The sequence below is a fragment of the Vigna radiata genome, chromosome 8, assembly GCF_000741045.1.
Source record: "Vigna radiata var. radiata cultivar VC1973A chromosome 8, Vradiata_ver6, whole genome shotgun sequence".
Taxonomy (NCBI): Eukaryota; Viridiplantae; Streptophyta; class Magnoliopsida; order Fabales; family Fabaceae; genus Vigna; species Vigna radiata.
In genome coordinates, this window is record NC_028358.1 from 6,926,941 (window position 1) to 6,952,451 (window position 25,511).

Consider the following 25,511-nt stretch of genomic DNA (forward strand, 5'->3'; position numbering starts at 1 on the left):
AATTCTTCTTAAAGTTTATTTTTCTGGTTTATCATTTTCAAATTAAAAAAAAAAAAAACTGTTTTACACCCCTTAAAAATGTTACATCATTTCACATCCCAACTTTTATATTGGCGCAAGCATCATGAGCCGTTAGATCCATAACGGTCAAAAACACACGGACGGTGATTTCTACGCTATATATAGGCTTATTCCAAACGTTCAGAACCTCTGCATTCTTTTCTTCAAGATTCAGCGAGTGCGTTCAAGGTTAGTTCTTCTTTCGCGCCTGTGTAAATTACATTGAATCTATTTCATCTATTTTGGTTCTAGAATTTGTTAGGGTTTCGTCTTCTCATCTTTCGAACTTATTGCATTGAAATGATATAGAGCTTGATTCTGTTTAGGGTTTGACAAATGATTGTGTTGATTTAATCATCCATTCCATCCTTTTGCATTGCTTGTTCGTCTATTCAACTGGTTAATGTTCAACCATTCAGACTTTGCAGTTCTCTTTAGAACAGTTTAAATTTAAATTACTGTTCCAGTTATTTGAATGGCAAAACTCTAACCATTAGAGTTTTGAATTCTTGTTATAGTAAGTAATTAGTATTGTTAGAGCGGTTTCTGTTTACCCTGCTGACATACCCAAATTCCCCTGCCCTCTGACATACGCATTTTGAATATCTATTAATTATTAATATACTTAACTGATTATATACACATTTCACTATTATTTTATTTTTATTAATATAAATTATTTTATTTTTTTCGAATATAAGTTTTTAAATTTAATTTTTTTATTTTAATAATAATTAAAATAACTCATTTTTATTTTTTATTATAATAATAAAGTAAAATTAGGTTTATGAATGGACTGTGATCGTTTATGTTTTTCTTCTAAAATTTATTAGAAACACTAAACTAAAATTATTTTAAATTTGAATTGTTTTATTGACGTAAAATAATTATAAATTTTTAATTTAATATTAAATAATAGTTAATAATTTAAAATATTATGTTAATTATATTTTCTTCTCAATATAGATTGACATTATTTTTCACTTAAAAGTTCATCAATAATTGATGTAGGATAAGATTATTATTTTCTTATTATATAATTATTTCAATTCTTTTCAACATTCGTGGTATATTATTTTATGGTCACTGTTGCTCGGAAATTTCTTTTGATAGATTGATAACCGTACACAAAATTTTCTGTGAAAGTTATTTGCAAAATTTTCTCGATCAATATTATAAAATATTTTGACTGATTTTCAAGAAAAAAACATGGTGATTTTGATGAAACGATCTCAAGAAATGTGTTTAAAAAATAAAATTGTCATATTCTATTATAAATATAATATTTTAATAACTTTTTTTATTTAGAAGTAATTAAATATACTCTGTCTAATCAAATTTTATTATATTTATTATACACAATTTTTTTTGTCAATTCTTTGTGGAGGGCTCTAAGACTACAACAAGTGTCTTGTGTTGAAGTTGAAGGTACTGAGGTTCTGGGTTTTTGTTTGTTTCTAAAGGCTGTAGCGGTTGGTGATGAAAAAGTTTGTTTGGATTTGTGAATCATAGAAGAAGACGGTTGGAAAAAGGGCTAGTATGGGATGAAAGGAGGAGGGCTGAAAGTATCAGGAAAAGATAATTGTTTCTCTTTTATTTTTTATTCAATGTAATGGTCCAAGTCTTGGAGTTGTGCTTTCAACTTCTTGATCTTTCTCTTTGTGGCATGAGAAGTTTCACCAAATGGTCTTTTTCCGTTCTTCTTCTAATCGGGAAAGGCCTAAACCTCCTAAAAGTCCATCTCTATCTTTTGATCAATTCTTCTGAGCATAAAGTTTTAAACTTTAGCATTTTTTGTTTGCCAGTTAAGCACTTTTTAGCTTGAGTTAAAGGCCTAAACCTCCCATCAGGTCCTATCTTTGATGGAGAGATATTTGGCTTGGTGTTGATCCTAGTGGTAGGATCTAGTGTCCTTTCCAAAGGAGGAAATTCTTATTCATAGTTGGAACCAGAAATCATAAAACAAGTGATCGACGATTGAGAAACCTTTTTAGGGAAGGAAAACCTTTCTTTTTCTCCCAAGATTTCTGCACATCTTTTCTGAAACCACAAATGATCTGGTTCTTTGGGTTTATGTAGGTCAATCCATCAGATCTTTTCCTAGGAATAGGAAATGGTTTACAGTAATCTTCATGGTCTGTGTCTTTATCTTCCTCGTCTAATTCGTCATCTTTGGAGTTGTCATCATCCTTGCTATATTCACAGTCTAGGTCACACATAGAAGGATCAACATCCCATATGTAATGGTCATTTCATATGGGATGTTGATCCTTTCATGTGTGCCCCAAACTGTAAATGCAGCAAGAATGATGATGATAGCTCCGAAGATGCAGACGAGGAAGATAAAGACACAGACCATGAAGATTACTGTAGACCATTTCCTCCTCCTAGGAAAAGATTTGATCCCACCTCCGGATCATGGATTGGCTTACGTAAACCCAAAGAACCAGATCTTTTGTGGTTTCATAAAAGATGTGCATAAATCTTGGGAGAAAAAGAAAAGGTTTTCCCTCCCTAAAAAGGTTTCTCAATCGTCGATTCCTTGTTTTATGATTTCTGGTTCCAACTACGAACAAGAATTTCCTCCTTTGGAAAGGACACTAGATCCTACCACTAGGATCAACACCAAGCCAAATACCTCTCCATCAGAGATAGAACCTGATGGGAGGTTTAAACCTTTAACTCAAGCTGAAGAGGTGCTTAACTAACAAACAGAAAATGCTAAAGTTCAAAAACTTTATGCTCAGAAGAATTGATCAAAAGATAAATGGACTCTCATCACAAATGAAGAATACAGATGCAAGATTAGAGCTTCTCTCTAAAAGAATGAAAGATCATTATGTCCATCTTACAACTGAGATTTCCATATTAGAAGAAGAGTGGATAAAGACCACATTTGTGCAATGAAATTTAACATAATGCATAAATGATAAAGTGAACTTCTTGGGTTAAAACTCTTTAGAATGAAATGATTTAAGATGATATGATTTCAACTAATACACTCCTATGCAAATGCATAAAACCACTCTTCTTCATTACTTTTCTCTTGTCAACTTGCTAAGTTACTTAAACCCAATCCCTTGGTGAGAAAGCCTAGATTCACTTATTAAATCTCAATCCCTTGGTAACATAACAAGTTCATCCGCATTAAGAAAAGAAGTTTAAGACAACCAAAGGTCCTAGCTCTATCCCTAGACACTATTTCCTTTAGGTGTTTAGTCCAGTTCAAGGTTTACACAACATTTCCCAATATTAAGCAAACCCTAGAATCATGCTATGGTTCATCAAGTCATAATAAGCTTTAAGCAAAGAAATAAACACTAGCAAGTAATGAAAAAAACATATTTTCATTTAAACCAAGTGCATTTACAAGTGGGTTGTAAAGTTTACATCATTCCTCAACAAGAAAAACTTAGCTCTCCATTGTTGAGCTTACAATGGAAGAAAATTGAGTAGAAGGAGACCCAAGGAGGAGGAAAGGAGAGTTCCCACAACTCAAAACCAGCTCCTAGAGGTCCAAAATGGTGTTTCTGAGCTTCAGCCGCCAAGAAGATGCAACCCTCGTAAATTGTGTGCCTTTTATAAGTCTAGGGTGCCAAGTTAGCAAAAAGTCGCGCCCAACGCCCTTTTTTGAGGCGCCCAGGCGCCATCAATTAAGCTCCAACAACGAATCAAAGGGCGCCCAAAGCCCTTTGGGGGTGCCTAGGCGCTGGCAATTAAGAAAAAGTGCGAGCTGAAGGGTGCTCCTTTAGGGGCTCCTGGGCGTGGAGAATTGCCAAAAAGTGCGAATTGAAGGGCGCCCAAGCGCCACTTTTGCATAAAACTTCTTCTAAACTTCATCTTTTAAGCTCTTCCTTGGTTCTCCACTCTTGATAGCTTGAATGTCCTTCCAAAACACACAAAGTTCCTACAAAATTTGAGGAATTAGTGTTGAAAACTAATGAGTGTAACCTAAGCTGAGTTTATTCACAAAGTTAAAGTAGAGAGAGGATTCAAAATCAACGTCCCTAAACTCATTCGCACGGGATGCTGTGTACTCACGAGATGCAATGTCCTCAGGCCACTGATTGTTGAAGAATGAGTTGATGGTGGCAGCATCAAAGGGGACTCTTCGGCCCCTGACATAGCTGAGGAAAGGCTCATCCCCATCAGAAAAATGGCGGGCATTAGCATAAAATTCCTTGACAATCGCAATGCTCGCAGGTTCAGGGTAAGTAAGGAGACTCAACCAGTTCCTCCTGTCGAGCTCAGCACCAAACTCATATTCATCCAGAATCAGTCGTTCAACTTGCCTCTCCATCATCAGGAGGAACTGGCTGAGTCTCCTCACTTACCCTAAACCTGCGAGCATTGCGATTGTCAAGGAATTTTATGCTTGATAACGGTAATTTTTACCATTATCTATGGTGCAATTTTCTTGCCAAATCAACACTCTTGAAGCTTGAAACACGTTTGATCCTCTTTTTAATCTAACTTTGTGAATAAATTCAGTTTAGGTTATACATTAGTTTTCATCACTAATTCCTCAAATTTTGTAGGAACTTTGTTTGCTTTGGAAAGACATTTAAGCTCTTGAAAGTGGAGAACCAAGGAAAAGCCTAGAAGATGAAGATTTGAAGATGTTTCTCTGCACAAGTGGCGCCAAGCGCCCCTAAAGGGCGCCCAACGCCCTTCAATTCGCTGTTTTGGCCATTTGCTCACACCCAGCGCCCTTCAGCTCGCTGTTTTGGCCATTTGCTTACGCCCAGGCGCCCCTAAGGGGCGCCCAGCGCCCTTTAGCTCGCTGTTTTCCCTGATTTGTCACGCCTGGGCACCCCAGAAAAGGGCGTTGGGCGCGACTTTTTGCTGAGTTGGCACCCTAGACCTATAAAAGACACATAGTTTTCGAGGGTTGCAACTTCTTGGCAGCTGAAGCATTGAAGCATCGTTTGATACCTCTTGGAGCTGGTTTTGGACTGTGGGAGCTTTCCTTTCCTTCTCCTTGGGTCTCCTTCTACCCCATTTTCTTCCATTGTAAGCTCAAGCTCTCCATTATGGAGAGCTAAGTTCTTTTATGATGGGGAATGATGTAAACTATACAAACCTTTTGTAAATGCACTTGTTCTAAATGGAAATATGCTTTTCTCATTACTTGTTAGTGTTTATTTCTATGCTTAAAGCTTGTTATGACTTGATCAATCATGACATGATGTTAGAGTTTGCTTAGTATTGGGAAATATTTTGTGAACCTTGAAATGAACATAAACACCTAAAAGAAATAGTGTCTAGGAATAGAGCTAGGACCTTTGGTTGTCTTAAACTTCTTTTCTTAATGCGGGTGAACTTGTTGGGTTGCCAAGGGATTGGGATTTTACAAGTGAACCTAGGCTTTCTCACCAAGGGATTGNNTTTAAGTAACTTAGCTAGTTGACAAGAACAANTTAATGAAGAAGAGTGGTTGTGTGCATTTNCATATGATTGTATAAGTTGAAATCATTCTCCAACATATTCATTCTACATATTCGTTAATCATCTCATTTTCACGTGTTTTGGCCCCAAGTAGTTCAAACTTTTACTTATGCATGACTTTTACTTTCATTGCACAATTTTACACTAAAATGGAATTATTCTTTAGCTTAAATTAGTTAGCAATTATACGATTGTAAAGTAGTGACCGAGTCTCTTGAAAAACGATATTCGGTCTTACCAGTATTACTACTTGAGCGATTTGGTACGCTTGCCAAAGTCCCAACAAGTTTTTGGCGCCGTTGCCTGGGATTTCGGTTTAATTACTTTCCTTTTATGTGATTTCTAACCTATTTAAGCTTTACTCTTATATTCTTTTTATTGTGAATAATTTTTGTTTCATTATTTGTGGGCTAACTTGGTGCTCTAGTACTATTGGCTCTAGTGTATGCTGGGCACAATCCGTACTAGGAGCACACGATCTTCCGAACCTCTCCTCTTAGATCTTGAAGTTGAGAAGACTGCCCGAAGAAACAACAGTAGAAGAAGAAGAGAGAATCGGGCATCTAGAGAAACTTCTCCAGCTCTTGTGACACCTGAGCAGGAAGTGGAACAAATGGCTGACAACAGGAATGGTGATGGTGATGGGCAAGCTAGACGCACTCTGGAGGATTTCAATACCTTCTCAAGGTCGTTTCATTTCAATAGTATTGCTCAACCACAAATCAATGCACCAAACATGGAGGTGAAGCCTGCTCTCATTCATCTGGTGCAGAGCAAGCAATTTCATGGCCTGACACATGAAGATCCATTCAAACACATTACCTGTTTCTTGGAGATATGCAATACGGTGAAGCTCCAAGATGTTCCTGATAACTTCATAAGGCTCAGTCTATTCCTATTCTCTCTCGAAGGCAACGCCAAGGAGTGACTCACTTCATTTCCAGAAAATAGCCTCACTTCATGGGATGATGTGGTGGCAAAGTTTTGTAACAAATACTTCCCTCAATCCAAAGTAACAAAAGGGAAGCAAGAGATTTCATCTTTCCAGCAGGGTTTTAGTGAGACACTTAGTCAAGCTTGGGAAAGATTCAAAGGGCTACTAAGGAAAACACCCACTCATGGGTTTGATGAGCCCACAGTCTTGAACGTGTTCTTGACAGGACTGGGTTCCCAAACTAAGTTGATGTTGGATGCCTCATCTGGAGGAAACATCCGTTGGAAGACTCTAGAGGAAGCCCGGGAGCTCATTGAAAACATGGCTGCTAATGATAATGAATCACAGAATGAGAGGGGGCAACAAAGAGATATCCTACAACTCCAGTCTCATGATGTCATCTTGGCCCAAAATAAACTCATGACCTAACAACTTGAAATCCTCATGAATAAAGTCTCACAGTTGCAAGAGCACCAAAATGTGTCACATGCCCAACATCAAGGATGTGCATTGTGTGGTGGAGAGCATATAAGTGGCCAGTGTGTGAAACAAGGCTTAGACAGACAGTTCAATTCCAATGAATCAACACTCAAGATAGTTAGGATCCAAACAAACTTGCTCATCATGGTAAAATTAACTTTGAGAAGATGAATCTTTGACAGAGAAAATTGCAACCATGGTGCTCACAGAACAAGAATCACAAGAAATATGTCAGGTTTTAAAAGGGATCAACAAACATGGCAAAAGTGTTCTCAACACTAACATGAACCCTTTCCTCACCAAGGAAACTGTTTCTCTCAAGCACACTGGTGTATAAAGATGTGTGTTTTTCACTCTTAGCAACACAAGGTCACACAATTCAACTTTGCCTTTCATTTCTACCACAATGAATACATTCACCTGCAAGTTTGCATCACAAGGACTTTCAAGGCTTGTATTTTGTTTGGGCTAAGAAAGAATTTTGGTTTTTCTAGATACAAAACACCTTTAGCTAAGAGAGCATTCAAATCAGCAATTCAACATCCTACTCTTCTCAACTTTAAGCAGTTACAACCAATTTTCAATTCTCTATCAACTTTTCATCTATTGGTTCATTTTCTTGCTCTTGTTCCTTTTTCTTCTTTTTCTTCACATTTTTCTTTTTGCTTTTCTTGTCATTTTCTTTTTGTAACCTCAACCACCCCAAACTTAAACCATTTTCCTCTACCAAAATGAATGCTCCACTTAACTCAAGGTAAGGAGGTCAAAGTTTTCAATATTGGTCAAAAGGTTCAAGAATGGGATCAATGTTTCTTCCAGGTTCACAGGGTTACAGTAGTTCTCGGGTTCAAAACATCAACAAGATAGAAGAACAAGATGGCCTTGATCATATGAAACATGCAAGTAAATTATTCACATAGAGACAATCAGGAAAAATCAATTGAGATTCCAAAGTGAAATCATTCAACAAAAATTCTAAGGCACAACATCTCACTAGGTTTCTTAGGGTTCCACATTTTTGTTTTCAAACACTATTGCCTGTATATTGACCACAAGAAAAACCTAGCATAATCTCAAACAATCATGAGCAACCACAATCAAATCTTCACATCTCAATCCTATCATCTCATAGAAATCACACAAATCGAGCAAACACACAAAAATTTCACAATCACCAAGAGTACTTGATATCAAAACAATGTCATCAAACTCACCATCAAGCCAAGTTCAAACACTAAAAAAAAGAAACTGAACTAGAATTTTAAAATAAAACTGAAATTAAAAACATGACAGAAAAATAAAAGTATCCACAATATGCAGTGCAGTGACAGAGTCTGATCCATAAGCTTCAGTCATCATCCTCATCCTCGTCATCCTCATCATCATCAACATCCTCCACCTCAGTGGTGCCCTCCTCGGAGTCCTCATCATTCTCAATAATTTCAGTGCCAGCATCCAAGTCCTCCTCCTCACAACCATCCTCCTTCATGGCCTGAACTTCAGACGACGAGCCACGTCCTCCAACAGTAGGAGCCTGGTCCCCAGGCCAAGCTACAAACGCGTCATACTCGGCTGAAGTCATAAAGTCAAGGTGAGAGGCCCGAAAAGCGTGCCGCATCATCGCCGCCTGGGCACGACCAATCCGGTTGATGGCCTCCATCTTCGCGTCCTGGGCACGACTGATCTGGTGAAGGGTCTCCATCTTCGTCTCCATCCTCTGCATCATCTGCCTCATCTCCACCATCATGAATGAATCGTGAGAGGCAGGGTGGTTAGGCTGAACAGGTGGGTCAGGCCCAATAGGATGCTGAGGGGGAGCCTAGGGGGCCTGCCTGCGGCGCCTGTGGAGTCGAGGAGGCTGAGGGGCTGGAATGGGAAGACCCTCCTCATCAAGTAGGCAATACTGCCTATAATAAGCAAGATCAATCATCTTGCGTGGAGGCTCTAAGGGTGCTTCAAATGTGTCAACACCAGCCAGCTCACACAAGTAAGTGATGAGGGAAGGGTGCCCAAGAGGAGCCTTCGGATTTGTAGTTTGAGCACACTCGAAAATTTCTCTAGCTATGATCTGCCCCAGACTGATCTACCGGCCCTAGACGATGAAGTAAAGAAGAATGGCCCTGCTAAAGAGGAGATCCGAAACATGGGAGCAAGAAGTGATGTTGGCATGCAGGAGAGTCATCCAGTATTTGTGCACCGGGGTGAGGAGGGAGCGACGGACATAAAGAGGCTTGCCTTGACTATTTCTCTGAAAGCTGCCATCACTTCCTCTCCCAGAAGCATGAGGCTCATTTTCAGGTGGTTCAAAATCGTCGCCTGTCGATGGAGAGGAAATTTGAGCCAATTAGTTTGGATGCACCTGTGTTTCGTGATGAGCTTGAAAGGAGGAACTGGCTGCGTCTCCTCAGCTATCCTGAAGTTGCGATCATTGCCCTTGTTAAGGAATTCTATGCAAATGCTCGCCTTTTTTCTGATGAGGAGGAACCATTCCTTAGCTATGTATGGGGCCGCAGGGTACCCTTTGATGCGGCCACCCTCAACACCTTCTTCAACACCTAGTGGCCTGAGCACCTTGCATCGTGTGAGTTCACCGCTGCTCGTGAGGAGGAGTTTCGAGGCGTTGACGTTGAGGATGTGGAGCGCGTCTTGTGCGTTCCAGATGGCAGCTTTCAGAGAAATAGTCAAGGCAAGCCTCTTTATGTCCGCTGCTTTCTCCTCACCCCGGTGCACAAATACTGGATGACTCTCCTGCATGCCAACATCACTCCTTACTCCCATGTTTCGGATCTCCTCTTTAGCAGGGCCATTCTTCTTTACTTCATCGTCAAGGGCTGGCACATCAGTCTGGGGCAGATCATAGCTAGAGAAATTTTCGAGTGTGCTCAAACTGCAAATCCGAAGGCTTCCCTTGGGCACCCTTCCCTCATCACTTACTTGTGTGAGCTGGCTGGTGTTGTCACGTCTGAAGCACCCTTAGAGCCTCCACGCAAGATGATTGATCTTTCTTATTATAGGCAGTATTGCCTACTTGATGAGGAGGGTCTTCCTATTCCTGCCCCTCAGCCTCCTCGACTCCACAGGCGCCGCAGGCCCCCAGGCTCCCCCTCAGCATCCTATTGGGCCTGACCCACCTATTCAGCCTGACCACCCTGCCTCTCACGATTCATTCATGATGGTGGAGATGAGGTAGATGATGCAGAGGATGGAGACGAAGATGGAGACACTTCACCAGATCAATCGTGCCCAAGACGCGAAGATGGAGGCCATCAACCGGATTGGTCGTGCCCAGGCGGCGATGACGCGACACGCTTTTGGGGCCTCTCACCTTGACTTTATGACTCCAGCCGAGTATAAGGCGTTTGTAGCTTGGCCTGGGGACCAGGCTCCTACTGCTGGAGGACGTGGCTCGTCGTCTGGAGCTTAGGCCATGGAGGAGGATGGTTCTGAGGAGGAGGACTCGGATGCTGGCATTGAGATTATTGAGAATGATGAGGACTCCGAGGAGGGCGTCACTGAGGTGGAGGATGTTGATGATGATGAGGATGACGAGGATGAGGATGATGACTGAAGCTTATGGATCAGGCTCTGTCACTGCATTGCATATTGTGGATACTTTTATTTTTTTGTCATGTTTTTAATTTCAGTTTTATTTTAAAATTCTAGTTCAGTTTCTTTTTTTTAGTGTTTGAACTTGGCTTGATGGTGAGTTTGATGACATTGTTTTGAAATCAAGTACTCTTGGTGATTGTGAAAATTTTGTGTGCTTGCTCGATTTGTGTGATTTCTACGAGATGATAGGATTGAGATGTGAAGATTTGATTGTGGTTGCTCATGATTGTTTGAGATTATGCTAGGTTTTTCTTGTGGTCAAAATGTACAGGCAATAGTGTTTGAAAACAAAAATGTGGAACCCTAAGAAACCTAGTGAGATGTTGTGCCTTAGAATTTTTGTTGAATGATTTCACTTTGGAATCTCAATTGATTTTGCCTGATTGTCTCTATGTGAATCATTTACTTGCATGTTTCATATGATCAAGGCCATCTTGTTCTTCTATCTTGTCGATGTTTTGAACCCGAGAACTACTGTAACCCTATGAACCTGGAAGAAACATTGATCCCATTCTTGAACCTTTTGACCAATATTGAAAACTTTGACCTCCTTACCTTGAGTTAAGTGGAGCATTCATTTTGGTAGAGGAAAATGGTTTAAGTTTGGGGTGGTTGAGGTTACAAAGTCCTTGGTGAGGAAATGGTTCATGTTAGTGTTGAGAACACTTTTGCCATGTTTGTTGATCCCTTTTAAAACCTGACATATTTCTTGTGATTCTTGTTCTGTGAGCACCATGGTTGCAATTTTCTCTGTCAAAGATTCATCTTCTCAAAGTTAATTTTACCATGATGAGCAAGTTTGTTTGGATCCTAACTATCTTGAGTGTTGATTCATTGGAATTGAACTGTCTGTCTAAGCCTTGTTTCACACACTGGCCACTTATATGCTCTCCACTACACAATGCACATTCTTGATGTTGGGCATGTGACACATTTTGGTGCTCTTGCAACTGTGAGACTTTATTCATGAGGATTTCAAGTTGTTGGGTCATGAGTTTATTTTGGGCCAAGATGACATCATGAGACTGGAGTTGTAGGATATCTCTTTGTTGCCCCCTTTCATTCTGTGATTCATTATCATTAGCAGCCATGTTTTCAATGAGCTCCCGGGCTTCCTCTAGGGTCTTCCAACGGATGTTTCCTCCAGATGAGGCATCCAACATCAACTTAGTTTGGGAACCCAGTCCTGTCAAGAACACGTTCAAGACTGTGGGCTCATCAAACCCATGAGTGGGTGTTTTCCTTAGTAGCCCTTTGAATCTTTCCCAAGCTTGACTAAGTGTCTCACTAAAACCCTACTGGAAAGATGAAATCTCTTGCTTCCCTTTTGTTACTTTGGATTGAGGGAAGTATTTGTTGCAAAACTTTGCCACCACATCATCCCATGAAGTGAGGCTATTTTCTCGAAATGAAGTGAGTCACTCCTCGGCGTTGCCTTCGAGAGAGAATGGGAATAGACTGAGCCTTATGAAGTTATCAGGAACATCTTGGAGCTTCACCGTATTGCATATCTCCAAGAAACAGGTAATGTGTTTGAATGGATCTTCATGTGCCAGGCCATGAAATTGCTTGCTCTGCACCAGATGAATGAGAGCAGGCTTCACCTCCATGTTTGGTGCATTGATTTGTGGTTGAGCAATACTATTGAAATGAAACGACCCTGAGAAGGTATTGAAATCCTCCAGAGTGCGTCTAGCTTGCCCATCACCATCACCATTCTTGTTTCCCTTTTTTTGCTTGAGGACAATCAAAGTTTCAAGTTTGGGGTTGTTGATAACGGTAATTTTTACCATTATCTATGGTGCAATTTTCTTACCAAATCAACACTCCTGAAGCTTGAAACGCGCTTGATCCTCTTTTTAATCTAACTTTGTGAATAAATTCAGTTTAGGTTATACACATTAGTTTTCATCACTAATTCCTCAAATTTTGTAGGAACTTTGTTTGCTTTGGAAAGACATTTAAGCTCTTGAAAATGGAGAACCAAGGAAAAGCCTAGAAGATGAAGATTTGAAGATGTTTCTCTGCACAAGTGGCGCCCAGGCGCCCCTAAAGGGCGCCCAGCACCCTTCAATTCGCTGTTTTGGCCATTTGCTCACGCCCAGGCGCCCTTGAGGGGCACCCAGTGCCCTTCAGCTCGCTGTTTTCCCTGATTTGTCACGCCTGGGCACCCCAGAAAAGGGCGCTAGGTGTGACTTTTTGTTGAGTTGGCACCCTAGACCTATAAAAGGCACACAGTTTTCGAGGGTTGCAACTTCTTGGCGGCTAAAGCATTGAAGCATCGTTTGGCACCTCTTGGAGCTGGTTTTGGACTGTGGGAGCTCTGCTTTCCTTCTCCTTGGGTCTCCTTCTACCCCATTTTCATCCATTGTAAGCTCAAGCTCTCCATGACTATGGAGAGCTAAGTTCTTTTATGTTGGGGAATCATGTAAACTATACAAACCTTTTGTAAATGCACTTGTTCTAAATGAAAATATGATTTTCTCATTACTTGTTAGTGTTTATTTCTATGCTTAAAGCTTGTTATGACTTGATCAATCATGGCATGATGTTAGGGATTGCTTAGTATTGGGAAATATTTTGTTAACCCTGAAATGAACATAAACACCTAAAGGAAATAGTGTCTAGGGATAGAGCTAGGACCTTTGGTTGTCTTAAACTTCTTTTCTTAATGCGGGTGAACTTGTTGGGTTGCCAAGGGATTGGGATTTTACAAGTGAACCTAGGCTTTCTCACCAAGGGATTGNNTTTAAGTAACTTAGCTAGTTGACAAGAACAANTTAATGAAGAAGAGTGGTTGTGTGCATTTNCATATGATTGTATAAGTTGAAATCATTCTCCAACATATTCATTCTACATATTCGTTAATCATCTCATTTTCACGTGTTTTGGCCCCAAGTAGTTCAAACCTTTACTTATGCATGACTTTTACTTTCATTGCACAATTTCACACTAAAATTGAATCATTCTTTAGCTTAAATTAGTTAGAAATTATACGATTGTAAAGTAGTGACCGAGTCTCTTGGGAAACGATATCCGGTCTTACCGGTATTACTACTTGAGCGATTTGGTACGCTTGCCAAAGTCCCAACAATGCTAATGCCCGCAATTTTTCTGATAGGGAGGAGCCTTTCCTCAGCTATGTCAGGGGCCGAAGAGTCCCCTTTAATGCTGCCACCATCAACTCATTCTTCAACAATTAGTGGCTTGAGGACATTGCATCTTGTGAGTACACAGCAGGCCGTGCGGATGAGTTTAGGGACGTTGATTTTGCGGATGTGGAGCGCGTCCTATGTGTTCCAAATGGCCACTTTCAAAGAAACAGTCATGGCAAGCCTCTCTATGTCCGATGCTCCCTCCTCACTCCTGTGAACAAATATTCGGTGGCTCTCATGCACGCAAACATCACCCCGTGCTCTCATGTCTCAGATCTCCTCACTAGCCGGGCCATTCTTTTGTACTTCATCCTCCAGGGCCGGCAGATCAGTTTGGGCCAGGTCATTGCTAGCGAAATCTTCGATTGTGCTCATTCTGCTAATCCGAAGGCCCCTCTTGGGCACCCATCTCTCATCACTCACTTGTGTGGGCTTGCTGGGGTTGACACTTCAGAGGCACCATTAGAGCGTCCGCGCAAGATGATTGATCGCTCCTATTACAAGCAGTATTGCTTGCTGGATGAGGAGGGTCTTCCCATTCCTGCGCCTCAGCCTCCTCGACTCCACCAGCGTCGCGGGTAGGCCCACCAGGCTCCCCCTCAGCAGCCCCATGGGCCTGACCAGCCTGCTCAGCCAGACCATCCTGCCTCACACGATTCCTTCATGATGGTGGAGATGCGGCATATGATGCAGCGACTGGAGGCGAAGATAGAGGCCGTTAACCGGATCCGTCATGCCCATGCAGCGATGATGAGGCACGCTTTTGGGGCCTCTCACCTCGATTTCATGACTCCAGCCGAGTATGATGCGTTTATAGCTTGGCCTGGGGACCAGGCTCCCACTGTTGGAGGAGGCGACTCTTCGTCTGGAGCACAGGCCATGGGGGAGGATTGCACTGAGGAGGATGACTCTGATGCTGGGACGAAGATTCTTGAGACTGAGGTGGAGGACGATGTTGATGATGAGGATGACGAGGGTGTTGACTGAGGATTTTGATTTAGCACCGCACCTCATTGTGGAAACTTTTACATTCTGTCTTGTTTTTAAATTCAGTTTTTTTCATTTTAGTTTTAGTTATTATCTCTGACTTTGAACTTGGATAGTTTGATGACTTGTGTGCAATGGTTTGGTTTCTAAGGAACTATGCTTTTGCTTTGTTTAAATTGAAAATCTTATGTTTTTGCTCTGGTTTCATTTGATTGATTTTAGAGATCTTTTGAGATGGTGTTGGTTGAACTTTTAAGTATAGATGGTGGTTGCTCATAAATGCTTTAGATTGATGATTGGTTTTGATTGTGGTCAATATTCTTGGCAATTGTTTGATAGAATTTGAAACTGTGAGTTAACCTGTGAGATGTTGCGCCTCAAATTTATTGTTGAATGCTACCACTTTGGTATCACAGTTGACTTTGCCTGATTGTCTTCTTTTGAACTATTCACTTGCTTATTACAAATGATCAAGGCCATCTTCTCTTCTACTTCTTTTTCATTTTGAGCCAAATAAGTCAATGCCAATCCTTTGAACCCAAAAAGAAAAAGAATTTTCCCATTCCTTGAACCTTGAACTTCATGTGAAAACCCTTGATGTCCTTTCCTTGAGTTGAGTAGAGTATTCATTTCTGGTATAGGAGAATGGTCTAAGTTTGGGGTAGTTGGGAAAATCATGTTACAAAGGAGTATGGAGAAAAACAAGAAAAGAAAGAAAAAGAAAAGATGAAAGAAGAACAAAATCTAGAAAAAGAATACAATGAATGAAAGTTGGAAACTGAGTTGAGAATTGGTTTCAATTGTCTTGGAGGAAAAGAGAGAATGTAGTTATCCTGCTTTGATTTGTCTACTCTCTTAACTCAAGGTGCTTTGTATTAAGAAAAACCAAATTTTGTTCTTAGCTCAACCACAATTCTAACCTAAAAAAGTCCTTGTGATGATAATGTGCATGTGAATGTGTTTGATTTGGAATGAAATGAAAGGCAAGGTTGATTTGTGTGACATTGTGATAGTAGAGTGAAAACAACACCTCCTCATACACCATTCAGCATGAGTGAAACACTTATTTTGGTGAGGAAAGGTTCCATGCTATTCAGGAAAACATTTTGCCATGTTTGTGGATCCCTTATGAAGCCTCTACGTCTGTCTTGAAAAACTTATTCTGTGAGCACCATAGTTTAAGCTTGATTGGCCGGCTACATTAGCTCTTGTTAGATCTTCTCACGATGAGCAACATGTTTGATTGACTTATCTGATTGAAATTGCTTCCTTGAGCTGCTTGACCGTTGTGACTGAGTTGTTTGTTTAAACCAAGTTCCCTTTTTGCTTGAGGACAAGCAAAGTTTCAAGTTTGGGGTTGTTGATAACAGTAATTCTTACCATTATATATGGTGAAATTTTCTTACCAAATCAACTCTCCTGAAGCTTGAAACACGCTTAATCCTCTCTCTAATCTAGCTTTGTGAATAAACTCACTTTAGGTTACACTAATTAGTTTTCATCACTAATTACTCAAATTTCGTAGGAACTTTGTGTGCTTTGGAAGGACATTCAAGCTATAAAGAGTGGAGAACCAAGGAAGAACTTAAAAGATGAAGTTTAGAAGAAGTTTGCTGCAAAAGTGGCGCCCACCCTGAGGGCGTTGGGCGCCCTTCAATTCGCACATTTTGGCAATTCTCCATGCCCAGGCGCCCTTAAAGGGCGCCCAGCGCCCTTCAGCTCGCACTTTTTCTTAATTGTTGGTGCCTAGGCACCCTTTGATTTGCTGTTGGAGCTTAATTGATGGCGCCTGGGCACCTCACAAAAGGGCGTTGGGCGTGAATTTTTGCTGACTTGGCACCCTAGACCTATAAAAGGCACACAGTTTACGAGGGTTGTATCTTTTTGGCGGTTGAAGCTCAGAAACACCATTTTGGACCTCTAGGAGCAGGGATTTAGTGCTTCCGGTTGATGAATGCTACAATTGGGGAAGGGTTTGGTCGTGAGATTGGAGCAGTGGCCAAGAGGTGAAGAGTATTGGGGTTTTGTGGAAGTTGAGACGAAGCAATGAGTGGTGGTTGTGGAGGGCCGTGAGTGGTGATGAGAGTGTGAGGAATTGGAAGAGTGATTGGCGGGTTTTGGTGGAAGAAGTGAATGAAAAGTGGAGAGGTTGGGGGAGAATGAGGCTGCGAAAGAGATATTGGAAGTGGGAGGTTGTGTGGGCAAGGGTGGTTGTGTCTATTCGTGGTAACAGAGTGAGTGGCAGAGTGGGGTTTGAGTGGAGAATGAAAAGGGGAGAGAATGAGAGTTAGGGTTTTGTGATAGAATGAGAATTGGGATAGTGGGGGGCGCATGTGGGGCGCTAGGGTTAGGTGTTTAGGAAAAAGGAAATTGAAATGGGCCAAGGCTGTGCATCCCAAACCCAACTCAGAATTCAAATCTCTGCAACTTTCACACTGGGGCGCCTTCTGGAGGGGCTTGGGCGTGACAAATTAGCTGAGAATGCAGCAAAAAAGGGCGTTGGGCACCCTTTGGGGGCGTTGGGGCGCAACTTCTGCAGCAAAGCAAACCTAATATCAGTGAAAATTGGCGCTGGGCGCCCCTAAAGGGCGCCCAGTGCCAATTCTGCAGAATTGCTGTAGAATTCTACAGACTTGAAACTTGATTACTCAACTTTGACTTTTGGGTTTTAGCACTTCTATGACACTCAATTCAGCCCAGATCAATATGTTTCCAAACTTGCTCAAATCCTTAAGGAGTTAAATTGAGTGCAAGAATGCCAAATCAAGGGTCCACTTTCAAAACTACCTAATTCTCCAACTTAAGGGTCATTTATTACAACAAAGGCACTTAAAGCTTATCTAAACTCATCAACCCAAATTAGAACATACACCAACACACCAGCACACATCAAAACTGGTTGAGACACTCTTATTCATATCAAATGGCTTCAACACTCAACATTTCACCAATGCACACAAAAACTTCAAGAAAAAAACACATTTCCTAAAACAACTAATTTGCACTAAGAACACATCAAACCAACTTCAAACAATCAAAACACAACAAAATCACAACATAACGCAAGAGAAGGGATAGAAAACTAGGTTGCCCCCCAACACCGTTATGCTCAAGGGTCAGCAAGATGGATAATTGTGGTGAGACGTTGAATCTCACCACCCAAGTAGTGTTTCAAACACTGACCATTTACCACCCAACTTCTCTCAGGATCATCAGAGGAGGGATCAATCAATTCAATGGCTCCATGTGGTTTTACTTCCTTGATGGTGAACGGTCCAGACTACTTTGACTTCAGGTTGCCTTGAAAGATCTTGAATCTAGAATTGAAGAGAAGAACTTGTTGACCAGATTGAAAGTCTCTCTTAAGAAGTTTCTTGTAATGATACAACTTGACTTTTTCCTTATAATTCTTGGAGTTGTCATAAGTTGTTATTCTCATCTCTTCCAACTCTTGAAGTTGTAGTTTCCTCTTCTCTGCAAACAAGGTAGGATCAAAGTTTAGAAACTTTAAAGCCCAATAAGCTTTATGTTCCATCTCCACTGGCAGATGACAGGCTTTTCCCACAAGTGTCTTCAATGCAGTCCTGTAGGCCCATAAAGCATTATCCAACTTTGTTGACCAGTCTTTTCTTGAAGAAGAAATTGTTTTCTCAAGAATCCTCTTAATCTCTCTATTTGAAACCTCGGCTTGGTCGTTGGTCTGAGGATGGTATGGGGAAGCGACCTTGTGTCTCACTAATTAGAACTCTAGGCGCCCCAAAACTTGAGAAAATATTCCTTTTTAGGAATTTGATGACAGTGTTGGCATCATTCTTTTAGCATGTTACTGCCTCCACCCACTTGCTGACATAGTCCACTACAACTAGAATGTACTCAATATTATATGAAGGAGGTAGGGGACCAACAAAATCAATTTCCCAACAATCAAAAACCTCAACTTCAAGAATATTCTACAGTAGCATTTCATGCCTTCTTGAGATGGTACCAACTCTTTGGCACTTATCACAACTCTTTGCATGAGCATAAGCATCTTTGAAGATTGTAGGCCAATAGAATCCAGATTGCAAAACCTTGGCAGTTGTTCTTTCAACTTTAAAATGTCCACATATGGCGAATTGTGACAATGCCATAAGATTTCTTCTGCTTCTTCTGCAGTAACACACTGCCTCAACAGACCGTCAGCACCTAATTTGAAGAGATAAGGGTCATTCCAAACAAATTGTTTAGCATCATTTAAAAATTTCTTCTTTTGTTGCCATGACAGATCATCGGGAGGATCCCTACAACTTTGAAATTGGCTATGTCTGCAAACCATGGTCTCTATTGCACCATCATCAAGTTCTCATCACAAAACTCTTCAGAATTTCTCTCTCCTTAGTGGTAACTTCTTCATTAACAAGCCTAGAGAGATGGTCAGCAGTGAAATTTTCACTTCCTTTTTTATCTCGGATCTCTACATCAAACTCTTGAAGTAGAAGAACCCATCTTATCAATCTGCGTTTAGAGTCCGATTTGGTCAACAAGTACTTAATTGCAGCATGGTCCGTGTAAATGATGACTTTTGAACCAATGAGATAAGGTCAGAACTTCTCCAAAGCATACATTATTGCCAGAAATTCTTTCTCAGTTGTGGCATAATTGAGTTGAGCTCCATTTAGAACTTTGCTGGCATAGTAAATGGCATGAAAGATCTTTACTCTTCTCTGGCCAAGGACAACCCTTATAGCATAATCACTGGCGTCACACATCAATTCAAACTCTTGCTCCCAATTGGGAGCTATGATCACTAGGGCTGAAATGAACTTGTTGTCAACACCAAATTTCGTCCGGGTAATTAAATAGTAAAACTTGTTTTCATTTTCATCTTATTTTTATTTTCATTTTATTTTAGTTTCATTTTTTTTACCTTTTATTTAGTATTTGTTTAGTCTTTTTGCTTTTATTATTTAATTTTATTTTCTAAAAAAAAAAGAAAAAAAGAAAAGCAAAACAAAAAAAAAAGAAAAAGAAAAAAGAAGAAAAAAAAAGAAAAAAAAAGAAAAAAGAAAATATTAAAAAAAAGGAAAAAATGTGAAGGCGGCACCGTAGTAATTTAAACACACTTTTTCATGCCAAGGTTTGCTCCAGAATTTCATTTTCCCATCATCAATTTATGCTATGATGAATTAAAAATAAGAAAAGGAAAAAAAAAGGGAAATGAAGAAGTGAAGTGTACGGTGACTGAAATTTTCAATTGCAAAGAAGTGATACATATTGAAGAAGCGCTGAATCACTTGGGCAAAAAGAAAAATGGTCACGGCCCATGGGTATTATTTTCAGAGAGAACCCTCTCCAGCGTAAAAAAAAAAAAAAAAAAAAAAGAGGGTGCTGCATCAGGGGTTGCACGTCCAGCAATTTACTGTCACGGCCTGAACACGTTCAAGTGGACAACACGGAGGGGACACACAAAATTTGATTTTCAATTGGAGAAATGGGAAGCAGCACAGCACGAGATGATGGCAAGAAGTTACGTCCAGGGAACACGTACAAACAATGACCCCTCTCCTATGCCTAACCCATAACCACCCACACCACATAACAGAAAAGATTCCCCTAACACACACGCGCCCCTCTTGACCCTACCTCTCTACTCACATTCACCCCCATCATTTTACAGTAGCTGGATACACGGTGACGCATCAACACAATTTTTCGAATCCATCACCCTGTAACTACCCAATCAGATTTTCCTTTTTCGTTTTCCAATTCCTCACCTCCGAATTGGAGCTGACCAAAAAACTCCATCNCCATCACTGTTAGGATCATCATCCATTCACATCCGNAACCACCCCAACCACATTTCCTTTTTCACTACCAATTCCTCCCTCTCGACACTGATTGTTCATTTCCTCATCCCATCATCATCATTCATCCTTGACTAACTTCCTCCATCAATGAAATACAAAACAAAAGAAAAAAACAGAGAAGAACCAATCAAGCACAGATGCTCCCCTCCATCTTCTTCAACACCTGAAAACAGAGAAACTCATTCACTACCTCTATCACGTTTTCCATCATCATTCACACATCGGGACCCTCATCCTCAACCCTCAACAATCCTAAAATTGCTACACACAACACTGGAACACAATGTGCTGTCACGCTCCACACTAAGAAACCCATTAGAGGGCGAGCCGGGGAGGGAACCAATCTTCACTGCTCCTAACGGTTGTTGTCGGCGGCGGCGACATCCAAATCCTCTGATGACAGCGGTTTCGAGTTCGAGAACAAGAAAAAGGTTCGTGTGATGTCTTCGGAGAAGGTCGGTGTCGCCGGTAATGGTGAGACGGCGAACCTCGACGGCCACGTATGGTGGCGGTTCGGTGGCTGGCCCTGGTGGCGGTGGAAGGTGCGGCGCGCAAAGAGGAGAAAGCTTCCTCGGGCTGGCGTTTCCCTCGTTGGCAACGTTTCCGGTGCGGCTTTAGCCAGCCATGGAGGGGGCGAATGGGGGCGGCCATCTTGGAAGCTAGAACGGCCTGCGGTGGCCGACGGTAGGAATGACCTCTCTAGGTTTTCGCTCAGATGGGATCGGGGTATCCTTGTGTTGAATGCACACAATGGGGGTAATCTGATAGAACCCCCAATTTTTCAAATTAGGTTAAGAGGCTTTGGGCTTGGCTGGTGGGCCGCCTCCTCTTTCTTCCCTGCACCCCTCGTCTACTATTCACACCACCATTCCCTGCAAACGAGAAAAGAGGCCTTAAGCCTGACCAGCGAATATCCAGTGGCACCCCCCAACTTTACAGCTGCACCCCTGTCTTTAGGCCTGACCAACAACTACTACATGACACCTCAACTTCACTCCTGCCATCCTACCTTGGGCCTGGACAGGCTATTTCGTGTTGCACTGCCAATTTAATAATTACACCCCTGGCAGTCTCAACCCTGCTGTGCACCCCTGGTTTTTAATTTCTGCTTCTCACTCTTATTGGGCTTGTTGAACTGTTTTATTTTTATTGTCTTTGCTTTTATTATTATGTTTATTTGACATTTGTTTTATTATTATTTGTTTGTTATACTCATTTGTGAATAAAAAAATAATAGATAATAAAAATTAAAAAATAATAATATCAAAAAATGTGTTTTAAAGGTTTAAGCACGTGTGTGATCGCACGCATCGTCCTCGTGCTAAGACCTTTTCTTCCTTTTATAAAAATCAATAAAAATTGTTTTGAAGGTTTAAGCACATGTGTGATCGCATGCATCGTCCTCGTGCTGAGACCTTTTCTTCCTTTTATAAAAAATCAATAAAAATCTTTTTGAAAAGGTTTAAGCACACGTGGGACCGCTCGCGTAGGTCTTGTGCTGAAAATCTTTTCCTTCTCTTTTACAAAAAATCAAATAAATATATTTTGAAAAGGTTTAAGCACACGTGCGACCGCTCGCGTAGGCCTTGTGCTGAAAATCTTTTCCTTCTCTTTCACAAAAATCAAATAAAAAATNATATTTTGAAAAGGTTTAAGCACACGTGCGACCGCTCGCGTAGGCCTTGTGCTGAAAATCTTTTCCTTCTCTTTCACAAAAATCAAATAAAAAATATTATTTTAAGGGTTCTAGCGCATGTGTGATCGCACACATCGTCCTTGTGCTAGAAAACTATTTCCTTTCTATAAATAAAATTAAAAAATAATGTTTTAAAGATTCTCAACACGTGTGTGATCGCACGCATCGTCCTTGTGCTGGGATCTTTCTTCCTTTTACAAATTAAAAAATAATATTTTAAGGATTCTAGCGCATGTGTAATCGCACGCATCGTCCTTGTGCTAGAAGACCTTTTATTTTTCTTACATAAAAATTACAAAAAAAATACTAAAACATCCTTTTTCAAACCACAAGTAATCTTTCTAAAGAACAATGTAACCTTGATTTCTCATTTTGAATGAGAATACGTAGGAGCAAGGTAAATCCTTGTCGGGCCCAAAAAACTAAAAATATATTTTTGTTTCTTTATATCGTTATTCTTGGGATAGTCAAACATTTTGCAAACCACATCTTTATTCGCGCATTTAACTAAAGGTACTGCCTTCGGGCAGACGTTGTAGGGTGCTAACACCTTCCCTACGCGTAACCGACTCCCGAACCCAATCTTTGGTTTTCGTGGACCGTGTCTTCTCTTTATGGTTTTTTCCATAGTTTTCCAGAATAAACTATGGTGGAGACTCCAAAACTTTCTTAAACATTTTTTTCTTTTTGGATCGTCCTCTCGTCGCGATTTCGGTTGCGACAGATGGCGACTCCATTAGGGAGTGCTAGAAAGTCGAGCCATTTAATTAGATGCGCGAATTCGATGTGGTTTTGCTTTGTGTTTTTGTTCCCTTTTCTTTATCTATGCTTGGTATTTGGAATAACTGCATGTGAATTGTGGGATATTGAACCCTAGGGTAGAAAACATGCTTATATCTGCCTGGGAAGTTTTCTGGTTGTTTTGCAGGTGAGGGTTTGGGTGCATTGCATTCTCCCTTCACACACACACACACACACACATTATGCATCTATTGAGTGTGGCCTTATACCTAGGTCTGAGCGTAACTTAGAATTAGAGGAGTTGTATAGCGGTGTCACTCTGGGATGTACTTCCTGTTTGGCTATCGTGAGAACTCCAGCTAGAGTCTGTTCTCTTCATTTGTGTCTTCACATCTAGTTGATTACTCGACTGTTGTGGAGATGCTTTGAAGGGGGCCATATCTCTAGTGACCATTGACCTTTAGGCTCAGGGAACTATCCTGGTGAGATTGCATATACTTGACCTTAAATCTAAAATGTTGAACCTTCACTAGGGCACAAAGGGAGATGTGTGCAGTCTTATAACCCTCATTTTTGCTTAATAAAATCAAGCACCTTGTACATATCACTACATTGTTTGTTTTCTTTCTTTCTTTGTTGCTCATGTTTTTATGGTCTTGTCAAATTTTATGGGTTCTAGTTAAGAAATTATAAAGTCGTGATTACGGTAAAAATGGAATTTAACATGGGATTTTGAGTCAAGGGGCATTCGAGTTTGGACTTTTTGAAGAAAAGCATGCACATTGAGGCCAAGGGGGGCAGTATCAATCACTTGAGGAATCTGATGAGAAAAAGATAACCCTGAAAGATGCCTTCAAGAACGGATATAAGATTTTGTCAAGCCTGTCAGAGTGGAGGAATTTGGGCAAATCTTAGATACACCTCCCGAAGTTGGAGAGTATATTCATACTTAAGGGTGCAACAAGGGACCTTCCTCAAGGATACTTATGGTGGTTCTTGCATTGATTGACCGAGGAGGAAAAGTGGGAAACATTCGTGAATGTACTAACTCTGAGAATCCATTCACTATTAGCCTAGCTGAAACTTATAGACCCTCGGTCAATGTTGTGAGCCAAGGAGAAGGAAGATGTTACGCTGTTTACCGATGTCGTATGTGTGCTTCATTTCTCGCATGAGTAAGGGCGCTTTGAATGCCACATGTCCCTTAGGAACTACTGCAATGTAAACCAAAGATGAAAAGGGCAAATGAATGAGCTCAACTATATGCAAGCTTAGAGGAGGGAAAGTGTAAATGGCGTATCTCTTGGCAGCAAATATCATGTATCACACGTCGTTGCGAGAATTACCCTAATGTCCCCCTCATGGGTATCCATTGTTGTGTATGTGTTAACAAAAAAAAAATATAGAAAAAAGGAACAAAAGAAAGAAAAAAAAGTACAAAAAAAAAAGAGAGAAAAAAAAAAAGAAGAAAAAATAATTTGGGTATCCTATGAGAGGGTCGCCAACACTTGCATCTCTTACCACATTGCAAATCTTCTGAGGAAGAGACCTTTACTGAAATGCTTCATGCTAGGGACACTTGGGGAAACGTTGTTCGCTTGGAGAGATGCCCGAGATCATGGACTATTAGTGAAAGATTCCCTTAGCCAAATTGATCAAGAAGAGGGTTAAGACAATCAAGTTGCCATTCAAGTTAATTTCTCCTTACCTAAACTGCGAGAAACAAGTTCATAATGCTAAGCAGTGGGTGAGAGCAGTAGTGGCAAAATTGAAGGAGGAACGACGTCTTCGAGCTAAAAAAAAGAAGGAATAAAAAAGGTGGTGATTCAGAAGAAAGAGTATGTTGTTGAACAAAGGGCGAGATACAAAGTTCGAAGAGAGGCCTAAGATCATGGACCATTAACGAAAGATTTCCCTTAGCCAGATTGATCACAAAGAGGGTTAATACAGTCAAGTTGTCATCCAAGTTAATTTCTCCTGACCCAAATTGTAAAAAATAATTTCACGATGCTGAGCAGCATGTGAAAGCAACAGTGGCAAAAAAAATGGAGAAAGAATGTTGGCATCGAGCTAAAAAGGAGACATCAAAAGTTGACAATTCAAATGAAGGAACATGTTATTGAACAAGGGCGAATTGAAAGTGAAGCCTCTCACAACTAGTTTCCCTTACCAATGAAGTCATTGAAAACGTTCCTAAGTCATTAGCCGAGGCTGAGTCTGCATTGCCGATACTTTAGCCCGCTTAAGGGGATTGAAACATTCCTCAATTGCTGCAAGAAATCAATGGGAGAAATGAAAAATCCGATGGTTAAGGCCCCAGGGTAGTTGACCAAGTCTTCATATGCCTCACATTTTGTGAACTTTTGAATGATGGGCCATCCTATTGACTCAGTCTTGTGTTAATTTCCAAATTATACCGGGGCAATCTTTTCATGGCTTTATAATTTCTGACTAGAGCATTTGAACTACATGGTCTTCTCTTTTTCTTTTCATTTTTATTTTCTTTTTGTTTCATCTAATAAAATTTAAAAAAAAATAAAAAATAAAAATTCAAG

General features: G+C 40.6%; 1 protein-coding gene across 4 annotated transcripts; it reads left to right on the forward strand.

The window, feature by feature from the left end:
• The first annotated feature begins 145 nt into the window (after positions 1–145).
• Positions 146–17,228, forward strand: LOC111242375. Of its 4 annotated transcripts, none has more exons than XR_002669333.1 (2): positions 146–249; positions 12,467–13,107. XR_002669333.1 is itself a non-coding variant. In XM_022785380.1 (2 exons), exon 2 carries the CDS (start codon positions 14,350–14,352, stop codon positions 14,671–14,673), a length of 324 nt encoding a protein of 107 aa, XP_022641101.1. In that variant the 5' UTR covers positions 233–249; positions 13,653–14,349; the 3' UTR covers positions 14,674–14,869. The 4 variants fall into 4 exon arrangements, 1 of the variants encoding a protein (XP_022641101.1); XR_002669334.1 differs by lacking the exon at positions 12,467–13,107 and adding an exon at positions 16,199–17,228 and having other exon boundaries at positions 225–249; XR_002669335.1 differs by lacking the exon at positions 12,467–13,107 and adding an exon at positions 4,599–5,280 and having other exon boundaries at positions 231–249.
• Positions 17,229–25,511: the final 8,283 nt, after the last annotated feature.